Source organism: Erythrolamprus reginae, unplaced genomic scaffold, assembly GCF_031021105.1.
Source record: "Erythrolamprus reginae isolate rEryReg1 unplaced genomic scaffold, rEryReg1.hap1 H_3, whole genome shotgun sequence".
Taxonomy (NCBI): Eukaryota; Metazoa; Chordata; class Lepidosauria; order Squamata; family Dipsadidae; genus Erythrolamprus; species Erythrolamprus reginae.
The window spans coordinates 823,650-845,000 of NW_027248484.1; the positions used below are offsets into that span (position 1 = coordinate 823,650).

General features: G+C 43.3%; 2 protein-coding genes and 1 long non-coding RNA gene across 3 annotated transcripts in view; 2 read left to right on the forward strand and 1 right to left on the reverse strand.

Annotated features, from left to right (window-relative positions):
- Window positions 1–3,189: 3,189 nt before the first annotated feature.
- On the forward strand, window positions 3,190–6,029 carry LOC139155543 (cytochrome c oxidase assembly protein COX19-like). Its single transcript, XM_070730724.1, has 3 exons — window positions 3,190–3,356; window positions 4,609–4,720; window positions 5,674–6,029. The coding sequence occupies exons 1-3, from the start codon at window positions 3,278–3,280 to the stop codon at window positions 5,774–5,776; spliced, it is 294 nt and encodes a 97-aa protein (XP_070586825.1). The 5' UTR covers window positions 3,190–3,277; the 3' UTR covers window positions 5,777–6,029.
- A 1,187-nt stretch (window positions 6,030–7,216) lies between these two features.
- Window positions 7,217–12,104, reverse strand: LOC139155559 (uncharacterized). The gene is made up of 2 exons (XR_011557091.1): window positions 11,855–12,104; window positions 7,217–8,140 (listed from the first exon to the last, which is right to left on the reverse strand). It is a non-coding gene; the product is annotated as an uncharacterized lncRNA (long non-coding RNA).
- Window positions 12,105–14,192: 2,088 nt separating this feature from the next.
- The window catches only part of LOC139155560 (arf-GAP with dual PH domain-containing protein 1-like), a 28,491-nt gene continuing 21,332 nt past the window's right edge, over window positions 14,193–21,351 (forward strand). Inside the window, exons 1-3 of the mRNA XM_070730742.1 lie at window positions 14,193–14,635; window positions 18,335–18,465; window positions 19,146–19,237. Coding sequence (XP_070586843.1) covers window positions 14,551–14,635; window positions 18,335–18,465; window positions 19,146–19,237 — 308 coding nt within the window. The 5' untranslated portion in view covers window positions 14,193–14,550. The remainder of the gene's footprint in view (window positions 14,636–18,334; window positions 18,466–19,145; window positions 19,238–21,351) is intronic.

Consider the following 21,351-nt stretch of genomic DNA (forward strand, 5'->3'; position numbering starts at 1 on the left):
TTCATCCCAGGAGATTCCTAGAGAGACCCCACGGAGGCTTCTCTCTGCCTTTTCCAGCCCTGTTTCATCTCAGGAGATCCCTAGAGAGGCCCCACGGAGGCTTCTCCTTGCCTTTTCCAGTTACAGTTTTGGAGGCTCGGGTTTGTAAGTGGAAACTAGTTCTTGAGAAGAGGCAAAAAAATCTTGAACACCCGGTTCTTCTCTAGAAAAGTTCGTAGAGGCGTTTGTAGGTAGAGGTACCACTGTACTTTTGAACTTAATTCGTTCTGTGACCAGGTTCTTAAGAAGAAAAGTTTGTAAGAACTTTAATAAATATATTTTTTTAGTAAACTTTAATAAATAAACATGGTGAGTAATAATCTAAATGGTTGCTAAGGGAATGGAAAATTGCAATTTAGGGGTTTAAAGTGTTAAGGGAAGGTTTGTGATACTGTCCATAGCCAAAAATGGTGTTTTTACTTCCGCATCTCTACTTTGCGGAAATTCGACTTTCGCGGGCGGTCTCGGAACGCATCCCTCGCGAAAATAGAGGGAACACTGTACTATAAAAACCAATTTTAAAACTTTATATAAAAAAAGAAAAAGCCACATAAGTATAAGACACACCCAACAGCCTCTTTTAGAGGGGGAAAAGGCCCATGTTATCCTCCGAAAAATACAGTAGCTGGTGATTTGATGGCTAAGGCAGGACCTGAATTCACTGTGTCCTGATTTCTAATCTGGTGTCTTAACCACTAAAGTGGTTCAAAAGGCAGAGTGCAACACTTCCATTCCATGTGCTCAATGCTCAACTTAGGTAGCTTTTTCCTCCAGCCCTCAGATGTGAACCATCTTCCCAGCAATTTCTGCTTTGCAGGCTTGTTTTCATTTCTACGCCCGTGTGTGTGTGTGTGTTTTCAGTCCTAACAAGGCGCTAAGGATCTTTCCTCCAAGGTCCCTTTTTCCAACTCTGTTAATCTGTAAGTTGTCCAGTTAGAGGTTGGATGGAAACCCCTCTAGAGCAATGTTTCCCAACCTTGGCAACTTGAAGATATTTGGACTTCAACTCCCAGAATTGAAGTCCAGATATCTTCAAGTTGCCAAGGTTGGGAAACACTGCTCTAGAGGGTAAAATATTTCCCCTCGTTTCATATTCTCCTTTTCCTGCAGTTCAAATCAAGTGGCGAGGCAAACAAGTTGACTCAAGAGATTTTTGTTAGCGGTACCATGAGGAGTAATTTCTTCAAAACCCCAGCAAAGCCTGTTTTTCACGCTCTCTGCCACCGCACAATACCAGATTCATATTTCCAGCCAGTGGTTATATAACCATCCAGGTGGTGTTCCCCCCGCCACCACTTATGAGGTAGAATATGAAGCACGAACAGAAGACAAAGCTAAGGAGATTATTTTATTGCTTGTGGTCACACCAATGAAATGGGGTTTTATAACCTGCCATTGTTTCTCCCTAAACATCACTGAGCTGAAAAAATAGAATAGAATAGAATTCTTTATTGGCCAAGTGTGATTGGACACACAAGGAATTTGTCTTTGGTGCAGATGCTCTCAGTGTTCATAAAATAAAAAATACGTTTGTCTAGAATAAAATAGAATAGAAGTCTTTATTGGCCAAGTGTGATTGGACACACAAGGAATTTGTCTTTGGTGCAGATGCTCTCAGTGTTCATAAAATAAAAAATACGTTTGTCTAGAATAAAATAGAATAGAAGTCTTTATTGGCCAAGTGTGATTGGACACACAAGGAATTTGTCTTGGTGCAGATGCTCTCAGTGTTCATAAAAGAAAATATACATTTGTCAAGAATCGTGAGGCACAACAATGATTGCCACAGGGATCAAATAAGCAATGAAGAAACAATATGTAATAAAAATCTCAGGATGCAAGCAACAAGTTACAGTCATATAGTCCTAAGTGGGAGGAAATAGGTGATAGGAATGATGAAAAAAACTAGTAGTAATAGAAGTGCAAACTTAGTAAAAAGTTTGACAGTGTTGAGGGAATTATTTGTTTAGCCGAGTGATGGCATTCGGGGAAAACCTGTTCTTGTGTCTAGTTGTCTTGGGGTGCAGTGCTCCGCAGCGACGTTTTGAGGGTCAGAGTTGAAACAGTTTATGTCCAGGAAAAAGAAATATTACCACTCTTAAATCATTACCAGCAGTCCTCAAGTTATGACCATGATGGAACCCAAAGCTTCCATTGCTAGGTGAGACAGTTAAGTGAGTTTGACCATTTGACCTTTCCTTGGCTCAGTTGTTAAGTGAATCACCGCAGTTGCCAAATTATTAAGTTGTATTAATTTATTAATAATTATTAAGTTATTAAGTCATTAAGTGAATCTGGCTCCCTTCCATGGACTTTGCTTGTGAGAAGGTCGCAAAAGGAGATCAGCTGCCAAGTGGCTGTATTTTGACCATGTGACCTTGAGGATGCTGCAACGAAGGATGGCCCCGAGTTCGCGGAGAGGGGCGGCATACAAATCTAAATAATAAATAATAAATGGTCATGTCGATTTTTTTCAGTGCCACTGTGACTTTGGACAGTCACTAAATGAACTGCTGTACATCGAGAACTAATTGGACTTATAAAGGCAACGTGAAGAGTTGCCTAAGAGCCAGAAGGGACACATGAATTAATAAATAAAGTATGAAAATGAATGGATGGCATATCAATTTAATAATTTCATCAATATTTATTTATATTAGATAGGTTAGACAGACGATGGTAGAGATGATCAACGATAGGATAGATGATAGATAGACATAATAGCTGGATAGATGATAGATAGAATGACAAATGATAGATAGATGATAGATAATAGATGATGGATAGATAGATAGATAGATAAATCAATCCCCCCCGTTAATTTATATATCAAGGTCCTTGCATAGCAGGCTGGAGAATTCTGGGAGTTGAAGTCTTAAAGTGGCCAAGATTGAAGCCTCCTGCCCCGGGCAACGAATGCAAGGATTTAGGAGCATCTTTGCTTCTCCGTCCCGCCCCATTGTGGCTTCTCTGGCCAGTCCATATTTTTATTTTATTTTCTTGCTGCAACCAGAGCACGTGGCGCCCGCTCTGCAGCAATTCCCCGCCGACGTTCCAAAGGGGCGGGGCCGAGCGTTTTCCCGCTCGATTCGCTCGGCTTTCTTCTCCTTCGGTCTGGCCTGGTTCGGTGCTCCGCTGCCAGGCCTGGACTGGGCTCCTTCATTCCGGAAGTGGGTGGAGAACCGCGCTCGTAGCTTAGCGACGGGCCTCGGTCCCGTCGGTTTCGTCCGTCGCCGTCATGTCCACCATGGTTTTCGGGTCGAAAAGCTTCAAGCCGAAGGCGCCGGACAAGGGCGCCTTCCCTTTGGATCATTTCGGTGAGGGGAGAGGGGAAGTGCGCATGCGCGGCTCTCCATCCCACGGAGACGCCCGGCGTGAAGAACTCCCACCATAGAGATGGCGAATCTAGAGCGTCGCCGCCCTCGCTCTTTTTACCTCTCTGGCCTTTAAGGTGTGTGGGCTTCAACTCCCAGCATTCCCTAGTCCGCCATGCTTGACTCGGGAATTCTGGGAGTTGAAGTCCATTACAGAAGTGGCCAAGTTTGAAAAATACTACAGTTAGTCTTTGACTCACAAAGGTTCACTTAAGTGACTGTTGGAAATTACAGTGGCACTGAAAAAGAAATGTCTTCTGGCCATTCCTCATACTTATGGCCGTTGTAGCATCCCCCTCACGGACACGTGATTTATATTCATATTTTTGACAACTGACTCACATATACGATCTTTGAGGTATCCCTGGGATCTTGGGACCCCCTTTGTGCAACCTCCTGATAGGCAAAGCCAATGGGGATTCACTTAATGACCGTGTTTCTTATTTAACAACTGCCGTGATTCACTTAACAACTCTGTTTTGTAAAATGAGACCAAACTCACTTAGCGACATAAATTTGGGGCTCAATTGTGTAAAAGAAAGATTTTGTATCTCAGGATGAGCCACAATGTAATTTCGGGTGGAACATTTTTAGTAACCCATAGTTTGTGAAATAGAATAGAATAACAGAGCTGGAAGGGACCTTCGAGGTCTTCTAGTCCAACCCCCTGCCTAGGCAGGAAACTTTACACTACTTCAGACAAATGGCTATCTAATCTCTTCTTAAAAACTTCCAGTGTCGGGGCATTTACAACTTCTGGAGGGAAGCTGTCCCACGGATTCATTGTTCTAACTATCAGGAAATTTCTCCTTAGTTCTAAGTTGCTTCTCTCCTTGTTTAGTTTCCATCCATTGCTTCTTGTTCTACCCTCAGGTGTTTTGAAGACTAGGTTGACTCCCTCTTCTTTGTGGCAATCCCTGAGATATTGGAAGACGTCTATCATGTCCCCCCTAGACATTTTTCATCTGTGCAAGAATTTTCATCCTTTTTCTAGAGCAGTGTTTCCCAACCTTGGCAACTTGAAGATATTTGGACTTCAATTCCCAGAATTCCCCAGCCAGCAAATGCTACATACTATATATATGCTACATACTATATATATACTATATACTAATTCTAGGCATCTTTTGCTTTTTCTTCTAAACGAACACAAACAAAAAATAGTGAGCTGTTTTTTGTTCTGTTTTTCGTACAGGAGAATGTACGCTTTTCAAAGAAAAATTCATGAAATGTCTGCGGGCAAATAACTTTGAGAACGGATTGTGCAGACAGGAGTCGAAAGAATACCTTGAATGCCGAATGGAGAGGTGAGAACTGCTGAGGTTAATGGATATTTGGCTCGCTTTGCACGAGTCCGGATTTTGCTAAATTAGCTCTTCAGACATCTCTGGTCTGTGCAATCTCAAGACAGGAAGGCAATTTCTTTATTCTCTCTGTCTGTCTGTTTGTCTCTCTCTCTCTCTGTTTCTCTCTCTCTCTCTCTCTCTCTGTTTCTCTGTGTGTATGTGTGTTTCTCTCTCTCTGTCTGTTTCTCTCTCTGTCTGTTTCTCTCTCTCTCTGTTTGTTTCTCTCTCTCTCTCTGTCTGTTTCTCTCTCTGTCTGTTTCTCTCTCTGTCTGTCTGTCTGTTTCTCTCTCTCTCTCTCACTCACACACATACACACATTATTTTCCTCTAAGAAATAAAGCCGCCCCGAGTTTGTGGAGAAGGGCGGCATATAAATCCATATATAAATCCAATAAATCTAATCATATAAATCCAATAAATCTAATCCAAGCGGCCCAGAGTTACTATGAATTGTACATTTAAATAATGATGAGTCTGATATCAAAAGCCAACATTGCTTTAAGAAAAGCTTAACCCTCTCAGCAAGCGTATTTTGTTGTTGTATAGTTGTTGTCTTGTGAATCACTGCCTGCCAACTGTTAAGTATATTTTTATTTACAGAAGAAACAGAAATGTACTAACTCAAAGTATGTGTTGGGGTACATAGGATGCTAAATTCTCTTGTCCTGTACCATGTGCAGGAGTCTTCGGTATCTGTTCTAGAGTTTATAATGCACTCATACACAACACACACATTCAGATATACACACACAGAGAACTTGATATAATCCTTTGGGACGTGTGTGCTTTGTGTGTGTGTGTGTGATTGCTTTTAAAGAGACTAAATTATTCAACAATGGAAATGAACATGGCTAAATGGGCAGCTTTGAAGTCTTAACTATTTTTCCCCCCAATCTTGTTTTGATTTCTTCAAGGCAACTGATGGCCAAAGAGCCCCTGGAAAAACTGGGGTTTAAAGACCTAAAGGAAGAGAAACCCGAAGACCAGCCTGAAACAGTGCAACAAAATCCCTCCTGACCCTCAATTTGGACCCCCAGAATCTGCGGCCTCGTTTTAAGAAAAAGTTATTCTCGAAAAAGGTCACAGAAATTAAGCAAATGACGGATTTGAAGGCATTCGCTCCAGAAGGATGGCGAGGTTTGTTTTCCAGCTGTTTCAGTAGTTTTGGGATGGTTTTTCCCTTTTAAAAAAAAGGGGGTTGCAATGCCTTTGGATAGAATGTTTGGACTTTTATTAAAATTAATATTAGAACATTAAACACTTAAGCCAATCATAGGAAGTGATTGTATTTTGTATTGTATTTATTAGATTTGTATGCCGCCCGCCTCCGAAGACTCGGGGCAGCTAACAACAATATAAAAAGACAATGTAAACAAATCTAATATTAAAACAATTTTAAAAACCCCAATTTAAAGAACCACTCATATATACAAGCATACCATGTATAAATTCTATAAGCCTAGGGGGAAGGGAATATCTCAATTCCCCCATGCCTGACGACAGAGGTGGGTTTTAAGGAGCTTGCGAAAGGCAAGGAGGGTGGGGGCAACTCTGATATCTGGGGGGAGCTGGTTCCAGAGGGTCGGGGCCGCCACAGAGAAGGCTCTTCTCCTGGGTCTCGCCAAACGACATTGCTGTCAGATTTTTGTACTGAGTTTTTATTCAAGATTTAGCTTTCTTTGTCCTCCTATGAAGAATGAGCCGTGGTGGATTCTAGCTAATATAAATTAGCTATGGTGGATTAGACTAATAATAATAACAACAACAACAACAGTAGTAGTAGTAGTAGCTGCTCCGAGTCTTTGGAGAGGGGCGGCATACAAATCTAATAAATAAAAATAATAGTAGTAGTAGTAACAGAGTTGAAAGGACCTTAAAAGTCTTCTAGTCCAACTCCCTGCTTAGGCAGGAAACCCTACACTACATCAGACAGATGGTTATCCAACATCTGCTTAAAAACTTCCAGTGTTGGAGCATTCACAACTTCTGGAGGCAAGCTGTTCCACTGATCAACCGTTCTGACTGTCAGGAAATTTCTCCTTAGTTCTAAGCTGCTTCTCTCCTTGTTTAGTTTCCACCCATTGCTTCTTGTTCTACCCTCAGGTGCTTTGGAGAATAGCCTGACTCCCTCTTCTTTGGGGCAGCCCCTGAGATATTGGAACATTGCTATCATATCTTCCTTAGTCCTTCTTGTCATCAAAGTGGACCTACCCAGTTCCTGCAACCGTACTTCATGTGTTCTAGCCTCCAGTCCCCTCATTCTTTCTCTTCTTTGCACTCGTTTTGACTTGTTTTTTAGAGGGTCTAAGTAATCATCACTTTTTTTCCAGTGCCATAGTAACTTTGAACGATCCTCTAAGTGAATTGTTGTAAATCGAGGACTACTGTTCTACCGGGCTCTCTGGTAGGAGCCTCCCGAAAATTCAAGGGTACAAATTTCAGACACACAAACACACGTTTGAAAATTCAAAACAATGTTCTTTATCCCAAAAGTCAAAATAAACTAAGCACTCTTTTTGTATTGCAAAGAGCACTCGTCCCAAAACAACTGGGTAGTCTGTACAATTAACCTTAAGCAGTCATTAAGTACTTAGCTAGCAGCTGTGAAGAAACTTCACACCCCTTCTTCTTCCAACAAAGTGTGAGACACACACACATACACACACACACATGTTGCTCTGCTTTGTTTTCAAAGGCGTGAAAAATCAACAAAGTCCAGAAACCAGCAACACAGGATTCCTGAAGAACTGCGATCAGATACTCTTCCACAATGGCCAAACCCACATGCTGCTATTTATAGCAGCAGCACTAATTACAGCAGCTCCACCCAACCACAGGTGGCCTCATTTTCTCTTGTAATAATCCTTCAGTTGTTGCTTCCTATGCATCACTCTACGCATGCGTGGATGTGTCATTAATTCTTGTTCAGAATCCAGAGATGATACAGATGATTGATCTCCTCCTGGGCTGTCTGCCAAACTCCCCTCTTCCCTGTCACTCACTCTTCCTTGGTCAGAGGAGGCTTCGTCGGCAGATTCCACTGGGAGCACAACAGGCCTGCAGCATGTGGATGTCTCCCCCACATCCACCTGCACATTCCTTGGGGCAGGAGCTAGGCCAGAGCTAACCACAACACCTATAGAAACATCCGTATGGGGAGGTGGGGTGGAAAGGGGTCAGAATGTTTTGAGACCGACCAACCGAGGCATTGTGAAACTACGCAGACCACCTCTTGGGAAAATAATCAACAGAATTTTTGTTCTTAAAAAGATTATGTGGAGAATTTGGCTCCAGGCAATGGTAGGACGTAGAACAACGGTGGGAAGAATCTGGGCGTCAGAAACGGCTCCCTTTGACCAACAGTGTCTGCTTGGCCACAACCTGGATAATAAATGAGGAGAAATATTTAACATCCACTCACCTCATCTCAGGTCAATCAAAGGAGGGGAGTATCAACCATCCAGAGGTCCACACTGTCTCCTTTGGATAGTGCTCAAGTACAAGAGTCAAGGCCAGGGCATCGCACCTGATCGGTCATCCCCCCCAAAAAAGATCAAACCTCTGCCCCCCCCCCTTTTTTTCCCCTCTAGTGGACTCACCAAGATGGCAATGAGATTCCTTCCTCTCAACCAGCCCTGATGTGTTTGTGTTATCCAAATTGTGGGGTAAGGTTTGTTGAAAGACAATCGAGGTCTCCTTGTGGTTTAGGTGTGTGTGGTGGTGGGGAGAACCTGTCTTTATTTAATAGTAGTAGTAGTAGTAGAGTAGTAGTAGTAAAAATAATAATAGTAATAAAAATAGTAATGATAATAATAGCAATAGCAATAATAATCATCATCATCATCATCAACGACTCTGGCATAAGCCAGTGAAAGGGGTCCCAGTGGTACTTGGCACGCTGGGCGCAGTACCAAAGGATCTGAGCGGACATTGGAAAACCATCGGAATTGACAAAATCTCCATCTGTCAATTGCAAAAGGCTGCTTTACTGGGATTGGCAAACATAATTTGCCGCTACATCACGCAGTCCTAGGTGCTTGGGAAGCGCCCGACTGGTGATGAAATACGAAATCCAGCATAGTGATCTCGTTTGCTGTGATAATAATAATAATAATAATAATAATAATAATAATAATAATAATAATGATGATGATGATGTCCCTTTCAACTCTGTTGTTGTTGTAGTAGTAGTTGTTGTTGTTATTATTATTATTACAGTATTATTATTATTATTATTATTATTATTATTATTATTATTATTATTATTATCTCAGAGACAATTAAGCTGGGAACACTGAACCAGAATGGACCACATAACTTTGAGTTGGAACCATTAACCATTTTCCACCTGAACATTTTGTAATCAACATATATGTATTTTCTATCATTTTTTGGGTGGGTGTGACTTAATTTGGGTCGTGGGCTTGCTGAGACAGAACAGTGAGGAAGCAGGGGAAAAAAGGGATGAACTCATCTTGAATCCTGTTTGCTGCTACGCCAATTCAAGAGAGAAACACAATGATGCAAGGGAGGGTGCACCAGGGAGAATCTTGCGGTAGTTAAAAAAAGCCGTTGGTGCTACTACTCTGTGTATCTTGGATCAATTTCAGCTGCTCTCTTCCTGATCGTTTCACTCCCTGGTCTGATGAGATGGATTTCCCATAAGTTTGCAACCACAGGAAGAAGCTCGATTCTATTGATTTACCTCTCCTTGCAATTCCTTTACTGGACCAAACATGAATTTCACCAGAAGAGCCCCTCACTCCTCCACTCGAAACAGAATACCCTACGGAAATAGACTAAAAATCCTGGGTCTAGAAAGCTTAGAACTACGGCACCTAAAACACGATTTGAGTATTGCCCACAAGATCGTATGCTGCAACGTCCTACCGGTCAACGACTACTTCAGCTTCAACCGCAACAACACAAGAGCACACAACAGATTCAAACTTAATATTAACCGCTCCAAGCTTGACTGTAAAAAAATATGACTTTAACAATCGAGTTGTCGAAGCGTGGAACTCATTACTGGACTCAATAGTGTCAACTCCCAACCCCCAACACTTCTCCCTTAGACTGTCCATGATTGACCTCTCCAGGTTCCTAAGGGGCCAGTAAGGGGCGTATATAAGTGCACTGATGTGCCTATCGTCCCCTGTCCAATTGTCTTCCTTATCTCATATCTCATTTATTTATTTATTTATTTATTTATTTATTTATTTATTTATTTATTTAGATTTGTATGCCGCCCCTCTCCGCAGACTCGGGGCGGCTCACAACAAAGTGAAAAATAATTTACAACAAATCTAAATTTCTAATAAAAACATTTTAAAAACCCCATTTTCTAAACACACATACATGCACACATACCATTCATAAATTGTATATGCCCGGGGGAGATGTCTCAGTTCCCCCCTGCCTGATGACACAGGTGGGTCTTAAGGAGCTTACGAAAGGCAAGGAGAGTAGGGGCAGTTCTAATCTCCGGGGGGAGTTGGTTCCAGAGGGTCGGGGCCGCCACAGAGAAGGCTCTTCCCCTGGGGCCCGCCAACCGACATTGTTTAGTTGACGGGACCCGGAGAAGGCCCACTCTGTGGGACCTAATCGGTCACTGGGATTCGTGCGGCAGCAGGTGGTCTCGGAGATATTCTGGTCCAGTGCCATGAAGGGCTTTAAAGGTCATAACCAACACTTTCAATTGTGACCGGAAGTTGATCGGCAACCAATGCAGACTGCGGAGTGTTGGTGTAACATGGGCATACCTAGGTAGGCCCATGACTGCTCTCGCAGCTGCATTCTGCACGATCTGAAGTTTCCGAACACTTTTCAAAGGTAGCCCCATGTAGAGAGCATTACAGTAGTCGAACCTCGAGGTGATGAGGGCATGAGTGACTGTGAGCAGTGAGTCCCGGTCCAGATAGGGTCGCAACTGGTGCACCAGGCGAACCTGGGCAAACGCCCCCCTCGCCACAGCTTAAAGATGGTTCTCTAATGTGAGCTGTGGATCGAGGAGGACGCCCAAGTTGCGGACCCTCTCCGAGGGGGTCAATAATTCCCCCCCCCAGGGTAATGGAAGGACAGATGGAATTGTCCTTGGGAGGCAAAACCCACAGCCACTCCATCTTATCCGGGTTGAGTTTGAGTCTGTTGACACCCATCCAGGCCCCAACAGCCTCCAGACACCGGCACATCACTTCCACTGCTTCGTTGACTGGACACAGGGTGGAGATGTAAAGCTGGGTATCATCTGCATATTGATGATACCTCACCCCATGCCCTTGGATGATCTCACCCAGTGGTTTCATGTAGATATTGAATAGCAGGGGGGAGAGGACCAACCCCTGAGGCACCCCACAAGGGAGATATATATTCTCTCCTTATCTATATATATATATCATATATATTCTCTCCTTATCTCTTATATCATATATATTCTCTCCCTCCCATCTACTTCTCTTCTTTTTACTTTCTATCGTTATATATATTACTTAATGTCTATTCTCTTCCATATGTATTGTCTATTGCAGTGTTTTTCAACCAGTGTGCCGGGGCACACTAGTGTGCCGCGAGACATGGTCAGGTGTGCCGCGAAGCTCAGAGAAAGCAAACAAGAGAGAGAGAAAGAAAGAGAGAGAAAGAGAAAGCAAACAAGAGAGAAAGCAAGCAAGAGAGAGAAAGAAAGAGAGAGAGAAAGAGAACAAGAGAGAAAGAAAGCAAGAGAGAGAGAAAGAAAGAAAGCAAGAGAGAGAGAGAGAAAGAGAGGGAGGGAAGGTGGGAGAGAGAAAGACATAGAGGGAGGGAGGGAGAGAGAAAGAGCAAAAAAGAGGAAAGAAGGAAGAGAGAAAAAAAGAGGAAGGGAGAGAAAGAGGGAGAGAGAAATAGAGCGAAAGGGAGGAAGAGAGAGAATTTTTTTGTCCAATATTTTTTAAACCGCCGCCCCCCCCTCCCCCTGCCCTCAATGTGCCCCATGGTTTTGTAAATGTAAAAAGTGTGCCGCGGCTCAAAAAAGGTTGAAAATCACTGGTCTATTGGACTAAGAAAAATAAATAAAAAATAAATAAAAAATTTTAAAACAGAGGTTTAAAACAGTCTTACATTATGCATGTAAAATGGTTTGTCCGCCTAAAGCCGTATCCCAGTTTTATTTTATTGGTCGGCTCATTTTGTTATGGTCCCTGCCACTCAGCGTCAATCAGGACGGCTTGGATCATAAATATCGTTCGATAAATTCGATGGCTAGTTCCACCAAGGGGATTGTTTAAAGGTTGTTCTTTTGTGCTACGAAAACTGCCGTTCCGTCCAGGAGCAAATCGTTAGGTAGGAATTTCAGCTGGCTCAGAAACATTTTGCTAAGGAAAAAAAAGGAAAAAAAAGATATATTTTTTAAAAAAATCTTTATTGAAGAAAGAACAACACCTCAATATATACAAATCGCGAAAGAGAAATTTGAGCACGAGGAATATAAAAACAAGTACAAATACATAGTTTTTGCATCGGACCTCTATCATAAAAAGTAGTTAATGTCTTAATGAAATAGAAAGGAGAGAACAGCATCACACGTTAATAAAATTTTAAAAAGTAAAGAAGAGTTAGAGAAGAGGAAAGAGAGGAAGAAGAGAAAGAAAAAAGAAAGAGAAAGAAAGAAACTATGTATATACAACAGCGTCAAGTCAACCTCTTTGTTGACCATCATGTCTCACAGCCTTTATAGACTTGTTACATTTCTGTTTTTATTATTATTATTATTATTATTATTATTATTATTATTATTATTATTTAGATTTGTACACCGCCCTTCTCCAAAGACTCAGGGTGGCACACAAAAATTTAATATTTTTAGTATAGTGTTTAGTATTTTAGTATTTAGTATAATATTTAGCATAGGATTTAGTATTTATTATAGTACAGTACAGTATTTTTGTGGTCATTGATTTTATATAGGAAGAATTTGGACTTCTAAAACTGAAGTTTTATTCCATTGTTGATATCTAGTGAGTCACTTGTGTATGGTTAGTACATGGTAAGAAAAAAAAAGGCACATTCTTTTAGGGCAGCACAATGATGAAGAGGAAAAGCAAGTAGGATGCTTGGCTGCATAGCTAGAGGTATAACAAGCAGGAAGAGAGAGATTGTGATCCCGCTCTATAGAGCGCTGGTGAGACCCCATTTGGAATAATACTGTGTTCAGTTCTGGAGACCTCACCTACAAAAAGATATTGACAAAATTGAACGGGTCCAAAGACGGGCTACAAGAATGGTGGAAGGTCTTAAGCATAAAACGTATCAGGAAAGACTTAATGAACTCCATCTGTATAGTCTGGAGGACAGAAGGAAAAGGGGGGACATGATCGAAGCATTTAAATATGTTAAAGGGTTAAATAAGGTCCAGGAGGGAAGTGTTTTTAATAGGAAAGTGAACACAAGAACAAGGGGACACAATCTGAAGTTAGTTGGGGGAAAGATCAAAAGCAACATGAGAAAATATTATTTTACTGAAATAGTAGATGCTTGGAACAAACTTCCAGCAGACGTGGTTGGTAAATCCACAGGAACTGAATTTAAACATGCCTGGGATAAACATAGATCCATCCTAAGATAAAATACAGGAAATAGTACAAGGGCAGACCAGATGGACCATGAGGTCTTTTTCTGCCGTCAGTCTTCTATGTTTCTATGTTTCTTTTTAAAGTCTTCAGAATGTGCCTGTCAGAAAAGTCATCTCACCTGCAGACCTTGGGATGAAATGTAGGTCGAAACACAAGAGCCACATGTATCAAACTCCATTGTGGAAAGACGGATGAAAAAATGGAAGAAAACGTGGAGTTAAATGCAACGGATTCACTTGGAGCCGAGTCCCATTAACAACTTGTGCATCCTATTTCGGTTTGCCTTCCCTCCCTCCTCACTCCCTTTCCTTTCCTGCTGGTTCTTTTTAGGTTAAAAGTCTGTAGAGGAATTTCTCAGTCCTCCAAGTTAGGGTTGTCCCAAATGTGTTTTTTTCAGGAGGCAACTGGACTTTCTTTTTTTTTTTCTTTTGGAAAAAAAAAACACTCCGGCAATAAATTGGAACTTTGAGGAGTACAGTGGAAATTTCAACTTTGAGGAGTTGAAGTCCAAATATCAAGGTTGGGAAACACTGCTCTATATAACCTTCATTGTGTATTGGACAAAATAAATAAATAATAAAATAAATAAAATAAAATAAAATAAAAATAAATAAAATAAATAAAATAATGAATGAATGAATGAATGAATGAATAAAGTCACCTGCGCTCTTCGGCTCACCTGGCCAGGCCGGCAAGCGATGCTGCGGCGTCGGCCGCCCGTCGATCTTCTTTTCGGCCAGCAGGGGTCGCCCTCGAGACGGTCTTTCTCCGAATAGCTGCGGGGCGGAGTGGACGGGGAAGGGGGGGGGGAGGATTGCGAGAGTCTCGGAGTTGTTGGTCGACTGTTCTGTTTGGCTGGCCGGGGCTGGAAGCCTGCGGAACCTCCCTCCACCCGCCCTGTCTCAGCCTTCCCAAGGCAGCCCTGCCTTCCAGCGGAGATGCTGAGCCTTTGGGCGGGCGAGGGACCCTCCCTGGCCCTCCCCCCTGCCTCCCTGCAGGAGGGTGGGTGGGGGTCTCTCTCTCTGCATGATGCCGCCCCCTCCCCTCTTTAAACGCGCCCCAAAGACCGGCTAAGGGCCAAAGGCGAAGGAGGGCAGGCGGGGCGGAGGAGGGACGACCCCTCCCCTCCTTCCCTCCCCTCCCTAGGAGGGACACCCCCCCTCCACCACCCCCTCCACCCCCACCATGGCGAAGGAGAGGAACAAACCGGCGCTGCTGGAATTGCTGCAGAGCGAAGGGAACGGCGGGTGCGCCGACTGTCAAGCCAGCGGTGAGTCAAACGGGGGGGTCCCTTCAAATGGGTGGGTGGGCGTCCTCTCCATCCCTTCCTTGCCCGGGCAGGTGCAGGACCCGCAAGAGGGAGGAAGGGAAGGAGAGAGAGAAAGCCCCCCTTCCTCACTGCTTTTACTAAGCGGACTGGATGGGGCTGGGGGCGGCGGGCTGGCTGGCTGGCTTGCTGCGTGGTCTTCTCTCCCTTCTTCCCCCGAGTGCTGGGAGTGCTGGAAAGGGAGAAGGAAGCGCCCGGCTCCGTTTCCCCCAGCCGCGGCTTCTGGGTTCTCCCTTAGGGAGGGGGAAGGAAGAGGAAGCGGGCGGGGGGGGGGCGCGGCGGAGGGGGGAGGCGGTGATGGGGGAAGGAACGGGGCCCCCAAGGAGAAAGAGAGAGAGAAAGGGAGAAAGAGAAAGGGAGAGAGGGAGAGAAAGAACGAAAGAAAGAGAAAGAAAAGAGAAAGAGAGAGGGAGAAAGAGAAAGGGAGAGAGGGAGAGAAAGAACGAAAGAAAGAAAGAGAAAGAAAGGAGAAAGAGAGAGGGAGAAAGAGAAAGAAAGAAGAGAGGGAGAGGGAGAGAGAGGGAAAGAAAAAGAGAAAGAGAGATGATGGGGTGCAAAGCATGGGTTGCCTTCCCCCCCCCCAAGAAAAGCAGGGGACCCCACCCTCCCTAAAATCCTGGTGGGACCATGTGTGTGTATATGGGGGGGGAAGAAAGACCCTCCCCTGGATTTCTCACCCCCCCCCTGCAATCAACTCAGCCAAAGTAGCAGGCAGGAAAATCGGGGGGCTCCCTTTGCATTTCTTGGGGGGGGGGGGAAACGCCTTTCCTGGCAACTTGTCTGGCAAGAGATGAGCAGGGGAAACTCTTCCGATGCCTCCCCCTCCCATTCTTGCCGCCCCCTCCCCTGTCAAACCCAGGGAGGATCCTGGGGACATCCCCCCCTTCAATCCAAAGGGAAGGTTTTCATTCCTCCCCCCATGCCAAGGGAGAGGCAGAAACCAACCTACTGCCCCCTCTCCCTCCTCCCCATTGGGGGGACCCCTCCCCATTCTCTCTCTCTCTCCCCCCCCTCGCTGACGTAGCCCCAGGTGATGTCATCGCCCATGCCGAGCCAGCCGGCTGCCAACTGCAGTGCAGATCAAGGATGCTTGACTTTGGCCAGGCACCGAAGGGGGGGGGGCTGGCTGGGTTTTATGGGTGGGGTGTGTGTGGCAGAGGTCCCTACCCCCCCTCCAGGGTGATGGAGACGGAGAGGATGAACAGGGAGGCTTCGCCAAGGTCCTGGCACTCAAGGGAGCATCCCTGCTCTCTTTGGCTCAGTCTGGGTGGGGCCGGAATGCCAGCCTCGCCTTTTGCTGGGTGGGAGAGGTCTTGTGTGTGGGGGGGGGCTCACGGGTCCCCCTCCCCACTTTGGAATCCTCAATGAGCATCGGGGGGGGAGGGGGGCCCATCAGCCCCTTCTTGAAAGCGAGCCCCTTCTCGGAGTCGAAAGGCGTGGGGCTTGGATAAAGGATGAATGGGAGATAGCGTTTGGGTCTGGGTTCTGTAGTCTTTTCCGCCCCCCCCCGCCCTGCTTTTCTTTTTGAGAGGGGGATTCGACCCCCCCAATGCAGCCTGTAGGGATTGTTGCCCCGATGCCCCCCCACCCGCCTTTCTGATCAGCTTTGTAGTAAAAGGGCCAATGAAGTCTCTTTTGGAAACGCCAATTGGTATAGGCCTATTTTTTTTTGGTCTCGGCACACACCTACACAAACAGATATGATAGTGTTACTGCTACACAAGTTTGGTATTTTAGGTGCTTTGCCTGTAAGGGGTCCCTGCTGACACAGCTAGATTAACACAGACACCCTTCTATAGGTAGGTAGGTAGGTAGGTAGGTAGGTAGATAGATAGATAGATAGATAGATAAACAGAGATAGTATTTAGAGATAGACAGACAGACAGACAGACAGACAGACAGATAGATAAAGAGAGATATTTAGAGATAGACAGATAGACAGAATGAGAGATAGATAGATAGATAAACAGAGATAGTATTTAGAGATAGATAGACAGACAGATAGATAAAGAGAGATATTTAGAGATAGACAGATAGACAGAATGAGATAGATAGACAGACAGACAGACAGATAGACAGATAGACAGATAGATACTGTATATATAGAGAGATAGAGAGATAGCTAGAGTGATAGAGAGAGAGAGAGAGAGAGAGAGAGAGAGACTGTGATAGAGAGATAGAGATATATACCCTGATTCCTACAAAATAAGACCTCCCCTGATAATAAGTCCAATTGGGCTTTTGAGTGCATGGCAATAAGGCTAAACACTTATTTCAGGGTTCAAAAAAAATATAAGACAGGGTCTTATTTTCAGGGAAACATTGTAGATATATAAAAACATACATACATAGATATTTAGATGTGGATATAAATATATAGATACATAGATACTGTACATGGATATGTAGATATATAAATACATAGATACATATATGTGTATGTAGATATATAGATGTATAGATGTATAGATCTACAGTGGATATATAGATATATAACATAAACACATTAGTAGATGGATAATCAGTTTGCTAGCGATAGCAGCTTTGTCAATTCACAGGAGAATCAATTCTTTGCGCAAAATTATGAGGTCCAGAATCATGCTTTCATTTTAGGAAGTGCAAACATCTGAGTCCTTTGGATTGGGCGGCATAGAAATCAAATCAATAATTTTAAAATAATAATAATAATATTAAAATAATTTAGATCACACAACCATTGAGATATTGGAAATGTCATAACTCTGGAAAAAAACGGTTTTAAGTCACTTTTTTGGGGCGCCGTTGTAACTTTGAACCGTCCCTGATTGAACAAGTTGTGCTACCTGTGTTTTTTAGGCTACCTGTGTTTTGTAGGGTGGATCGACAACAGCGCTACACAAAGCAGGAAGGTTAGAATCCACAATCCAAACATCTGATTGTGATCTGAGGATCGTCTTGGGTGTGACAATAACTTTGCAGTGATATCATATACATTACACACTGCTAGTAAAAATGCCTAACCTATTTATTTATTTATTTATTTTTGTTTGTTTGTTTTGTCACGTACGTATCGGTGGTAGACAAAGATATAATAATATTTATATACATGATCCTAGTAAAAGAGAAAACATTAGGACAGGGGACGGAGGGCATACTGGTGCACTTATGCACGCCCCTTACTGACCTCTTAGGAATCGGGAGAGGTCAAGAGTGGATAGTCTACGGGTAAAGTTTTGCGGGTTAGGTGATGATACTACAGAGTCAGGTAGGGAGTTCCAGGCATCAACTATTCAGTTACTAAAGTCTTTTTTCCTGCAGTCGAGTTTGGAGCAGTTTACTTTAAGTTTGTATCTTTTGTGTGCTCGTGTGTTGTTGTGGTTGAAGCTGAAGTAGTTGTTGATAGGAAGGACGTTGTAGAAGATGATTTTATGGGCTATGCTTAGGTTGTTTTTAAGGCGATGTAGTTCTAACCTTTCTAAATTTAGGATTGTAAATCTAGTTGCGTAGGGGATTCTGTTGCGAGTGGAGGAGTGGAGGGCTCTTCTGGTCAAGTATATCTGGACATTTTCTAGGGTGTTTATGTCCTAAATGCTGGTTTCTTCCCCACCCTCTGACTTACATGCTTCAATGCCTGTTTCCTCCCTCCCATCTTTCCCTCCGCAGATCCAGACTGGGCCTCTCACACCTTGGGGGTCTTCATTTGCTTAAATTGCTCGGGGATCCATCGCAACATCCCCCAGATCAGCAAGGTCAAATCCGTCCGGATGGATGAATGGGACTCGGCACAAATTGAGGTGAGGGGTTGTTAGAAGATTTAGGTAGATAAGGTCACCTCTACAGTCACGCGGGGACACATTGCCTGCTCTCGAAAGAAAGTATATAATCAACCCATACGCATACATAATATATATATGCACATGCTATGCAAACACACATGCCTCATCTATCTATCATCTATCTATCTATCTATCTATCTATCTATCTATCTATCTATCTATCTATCTATCTATCTATCTATCTATCTACCTATCCCTCTCTCTTTCTCTATCTACCTATTTATCTCTCTATCTATCTCTCTACCTATCTCTCTTTCTCTCTCTCTTTCTCTATCTATCTCTCTATCTCTCTACCTATTTCTTGTAGAATTTTTCTACTCAGGAACCTGATCACGGAACAAATTGAGTTCGTAAGTAGAGGTACCACTGTATATGTATATAAATAGATCCTTTTCATTATCAGCAAAAATATGTTATGCATACATACATAGATACATACATACATGTTTTTTATGTCGAATCACCCTGGTATACCCAAATATGGGAGGAGCTTAATGCTTTCTTTTGCCTCTTGGCCAAACCCAGATCCATTTCCAAGGCAGTTAATTAATTTATTCATAGCTGACAAACTATATTCTCTATGTGTCACATGTTTTTGCTGAATTTGAAAATTAAATATATCTCCTCTTTATTTGCAGTTCATGTCTTTCACGGGAAACACAGTCTCCAAAGCTAAATACGAATCCAAAATCCCACCGTTTTATTATAAGCCAAATTTTTCAGATTGCCTGTAAGTATCCATCTTTTGGCTCAAACATTTTGGGGAGAAATATTTTCCTGGTACGACGGAGTGCTATAATCTTCACCCTAAAGGCTGGTTTCTGCAGATTAAAAACAAACAAACAAACCTCCATGACTTTTGATGGATTGAAAACTCTTGACTTGCATGAGATTGCAATTGGATTATGTACTCACTGATGAAGTGAGTGTGCAATAGGGTTGATATTCCTGGAGGGGTCTGTAATATGGTAAATGATTTAGCTTTACTAGATAAATGGTCAAAGCAATGGAAACTGCAGTTTAATGTTTCCAAATGTAAAATAATGCACTTGGGGAAAAGGAATCCTCAATCTGAGTATTGCATTGGCAGTTCTGTGTTAGCAAAAAATTCAGAAGAGAAGGATTTAGGGGTAGTGATTTCCGACAGTCTCAAAATGAGTGAGCAGTGCGGTCGGGCAGTAGGAAAAGCAAGTAGGATGCTTGGCTGCATAGCTAGAGGTATAACAAGCAGGAAGAGGGAGATTGTGATCCGTTTATATAGAACGCTGGTGAGACCACATTTGGAATACTGTGTTCAGTTCTGGAGACCTCACCTACAAAAAGATATTGACAAAATTGAACGGGTCCAAAGACGGGCTACAAGAATGGTGGAAGGTCTTACGCATAAAACTTATCAGGAAAGACTTCATGAACTCAATCTGTAGAGTCTGGGGGACAGAAGGAAAAGGGGGGACATGATCGAAACATTTAAATATGTTAAAGGGTTAAATAAGGTTCAGGAGGGAAGTGTTTTTAATAGGAAAGTGAACCCAACAACAAGGGGGCACAATCTGAAGTTAGTTGGGAGAAAGATCAAGATATTACCTGAGTAATATTATTTTACTGAAAGAGTAGTAGATCCTTGGAACAAACTTCCAGCAGACGTGGTTGGTAAATCCACAGTAACTGAATTTAAACATGCCTGGGATAAACATATATCCATTGTAAGATAAAATACAGGAAATAGTATAAGGGCAGACTAGATGGACCATGAGGTCTTTTTCTGCCGTCAGTCTTCTTCTATTTAGACTTATATTCCGCTTTGTAGTTCTTTTACAGCTCTCTCTAAGTGGTTTACAGAATCAGCCTCTTGCTCCTAACAATCTGGGTCCTCAATTTTACCCACCTTGGAAGGACGGAAGGTTGAGTCCACCTTGAGCTGGTGGTGAGATTTGAACTGCTGGACTATGGCTAGCAGTTAGCTGAAGTAGCCTGCAGTGCTGCACTCTAACCACTGCACCACCCTGCAATAGAGGTTTATAGATGTTTACGTGTGAATGGAACCAAACACCAATTATAGAATCCATCGCATTGAGTTTATAACGCTATGTTTGGAAAAATGGGACAAAATTCACTTAGCTGCAACAGAAGGTTTGGGCTCTATATGCAACAATGAAAAGAAACAGATGGAAAGAAAGAGAACTGGAGGGATGACAGGAGAGAAAGAAGTGAGGTGGAGTGGAGGAGAGGAGAAGAAGGGAGAAAGGTTTGGGGGAGAGGGGAAGGAAGGAAGGAGATGGAAGAAGAGAGAAAGAGAGAGGGGAAAAGAGAGAGGGAAGTGGACTGGTGCTAGATGAGGCATGAGGCCGATCAGTTTCCGGTCACAATTCAAAGTGTTGGTCATGACCTTTAAAGCCCTACATGGCATTGGACCAGAGTACCTCCGGAACCGCCTGCTACCGCACGAATCCCAGCGGCCGATAAGGTCCCACAGAGTTGGCCTTCTCCGGGTCCCGTCGACTAAACAATGTCGTCTGGCGGGCCCCAGGGGAAGAGCCTTCTCTGTGGCGGCCCCGGCCCTCTGGAATCAACTCCCCCCGGAGATTAGAACTGCTCCCACCCTCCTTGCCTTCCGTAAACTACTTAAGACCCACCTATACCACCAGGCATGGGGGATTTGAGACACCTTTCCCCCAGGCTTATTATAATTTATGTTTGGTATGTATGTGCTGTTTGGTTTTTTAATTATGATAGGGTTTTTAGGGTTTTTTTCATATTAGATTTGTGCCAGTATAATATTGTTTTTATCGTTGTTGTGAGCCGCCCCGAGTCTGCAGAGAGGGGCGGCATACAAATCTAATAAAT

What these genes read in the sequence shown, in the direction of transcription:
- LOC139155543 (XM_070730724.1), top strand. Translation starts at nt 3,278, where the DNA reads ATGTCCACCATGGTTTTCGGGTCGAAAAGCTTCAAGCCGAAGGCGCCG. An exon ending in CTTCCCTTTGGATCATTTCG is followed by an intron (nt 3,357 to 4,608) that starts GTGAGGGGAGAG and finishes TTTTTCGTACAG; the next exon opens with GAGAATGTACGCTTTTCAAA. An exon ending in CTTGAATGCCGAATGGAGAG is followed by an intron (nt 4,721 to 5,673) that starts GTGAGAACTGCT and finishes GATTTCTTCAAG; the next exon opens with GCAACTGATGGCCAAAGAGC.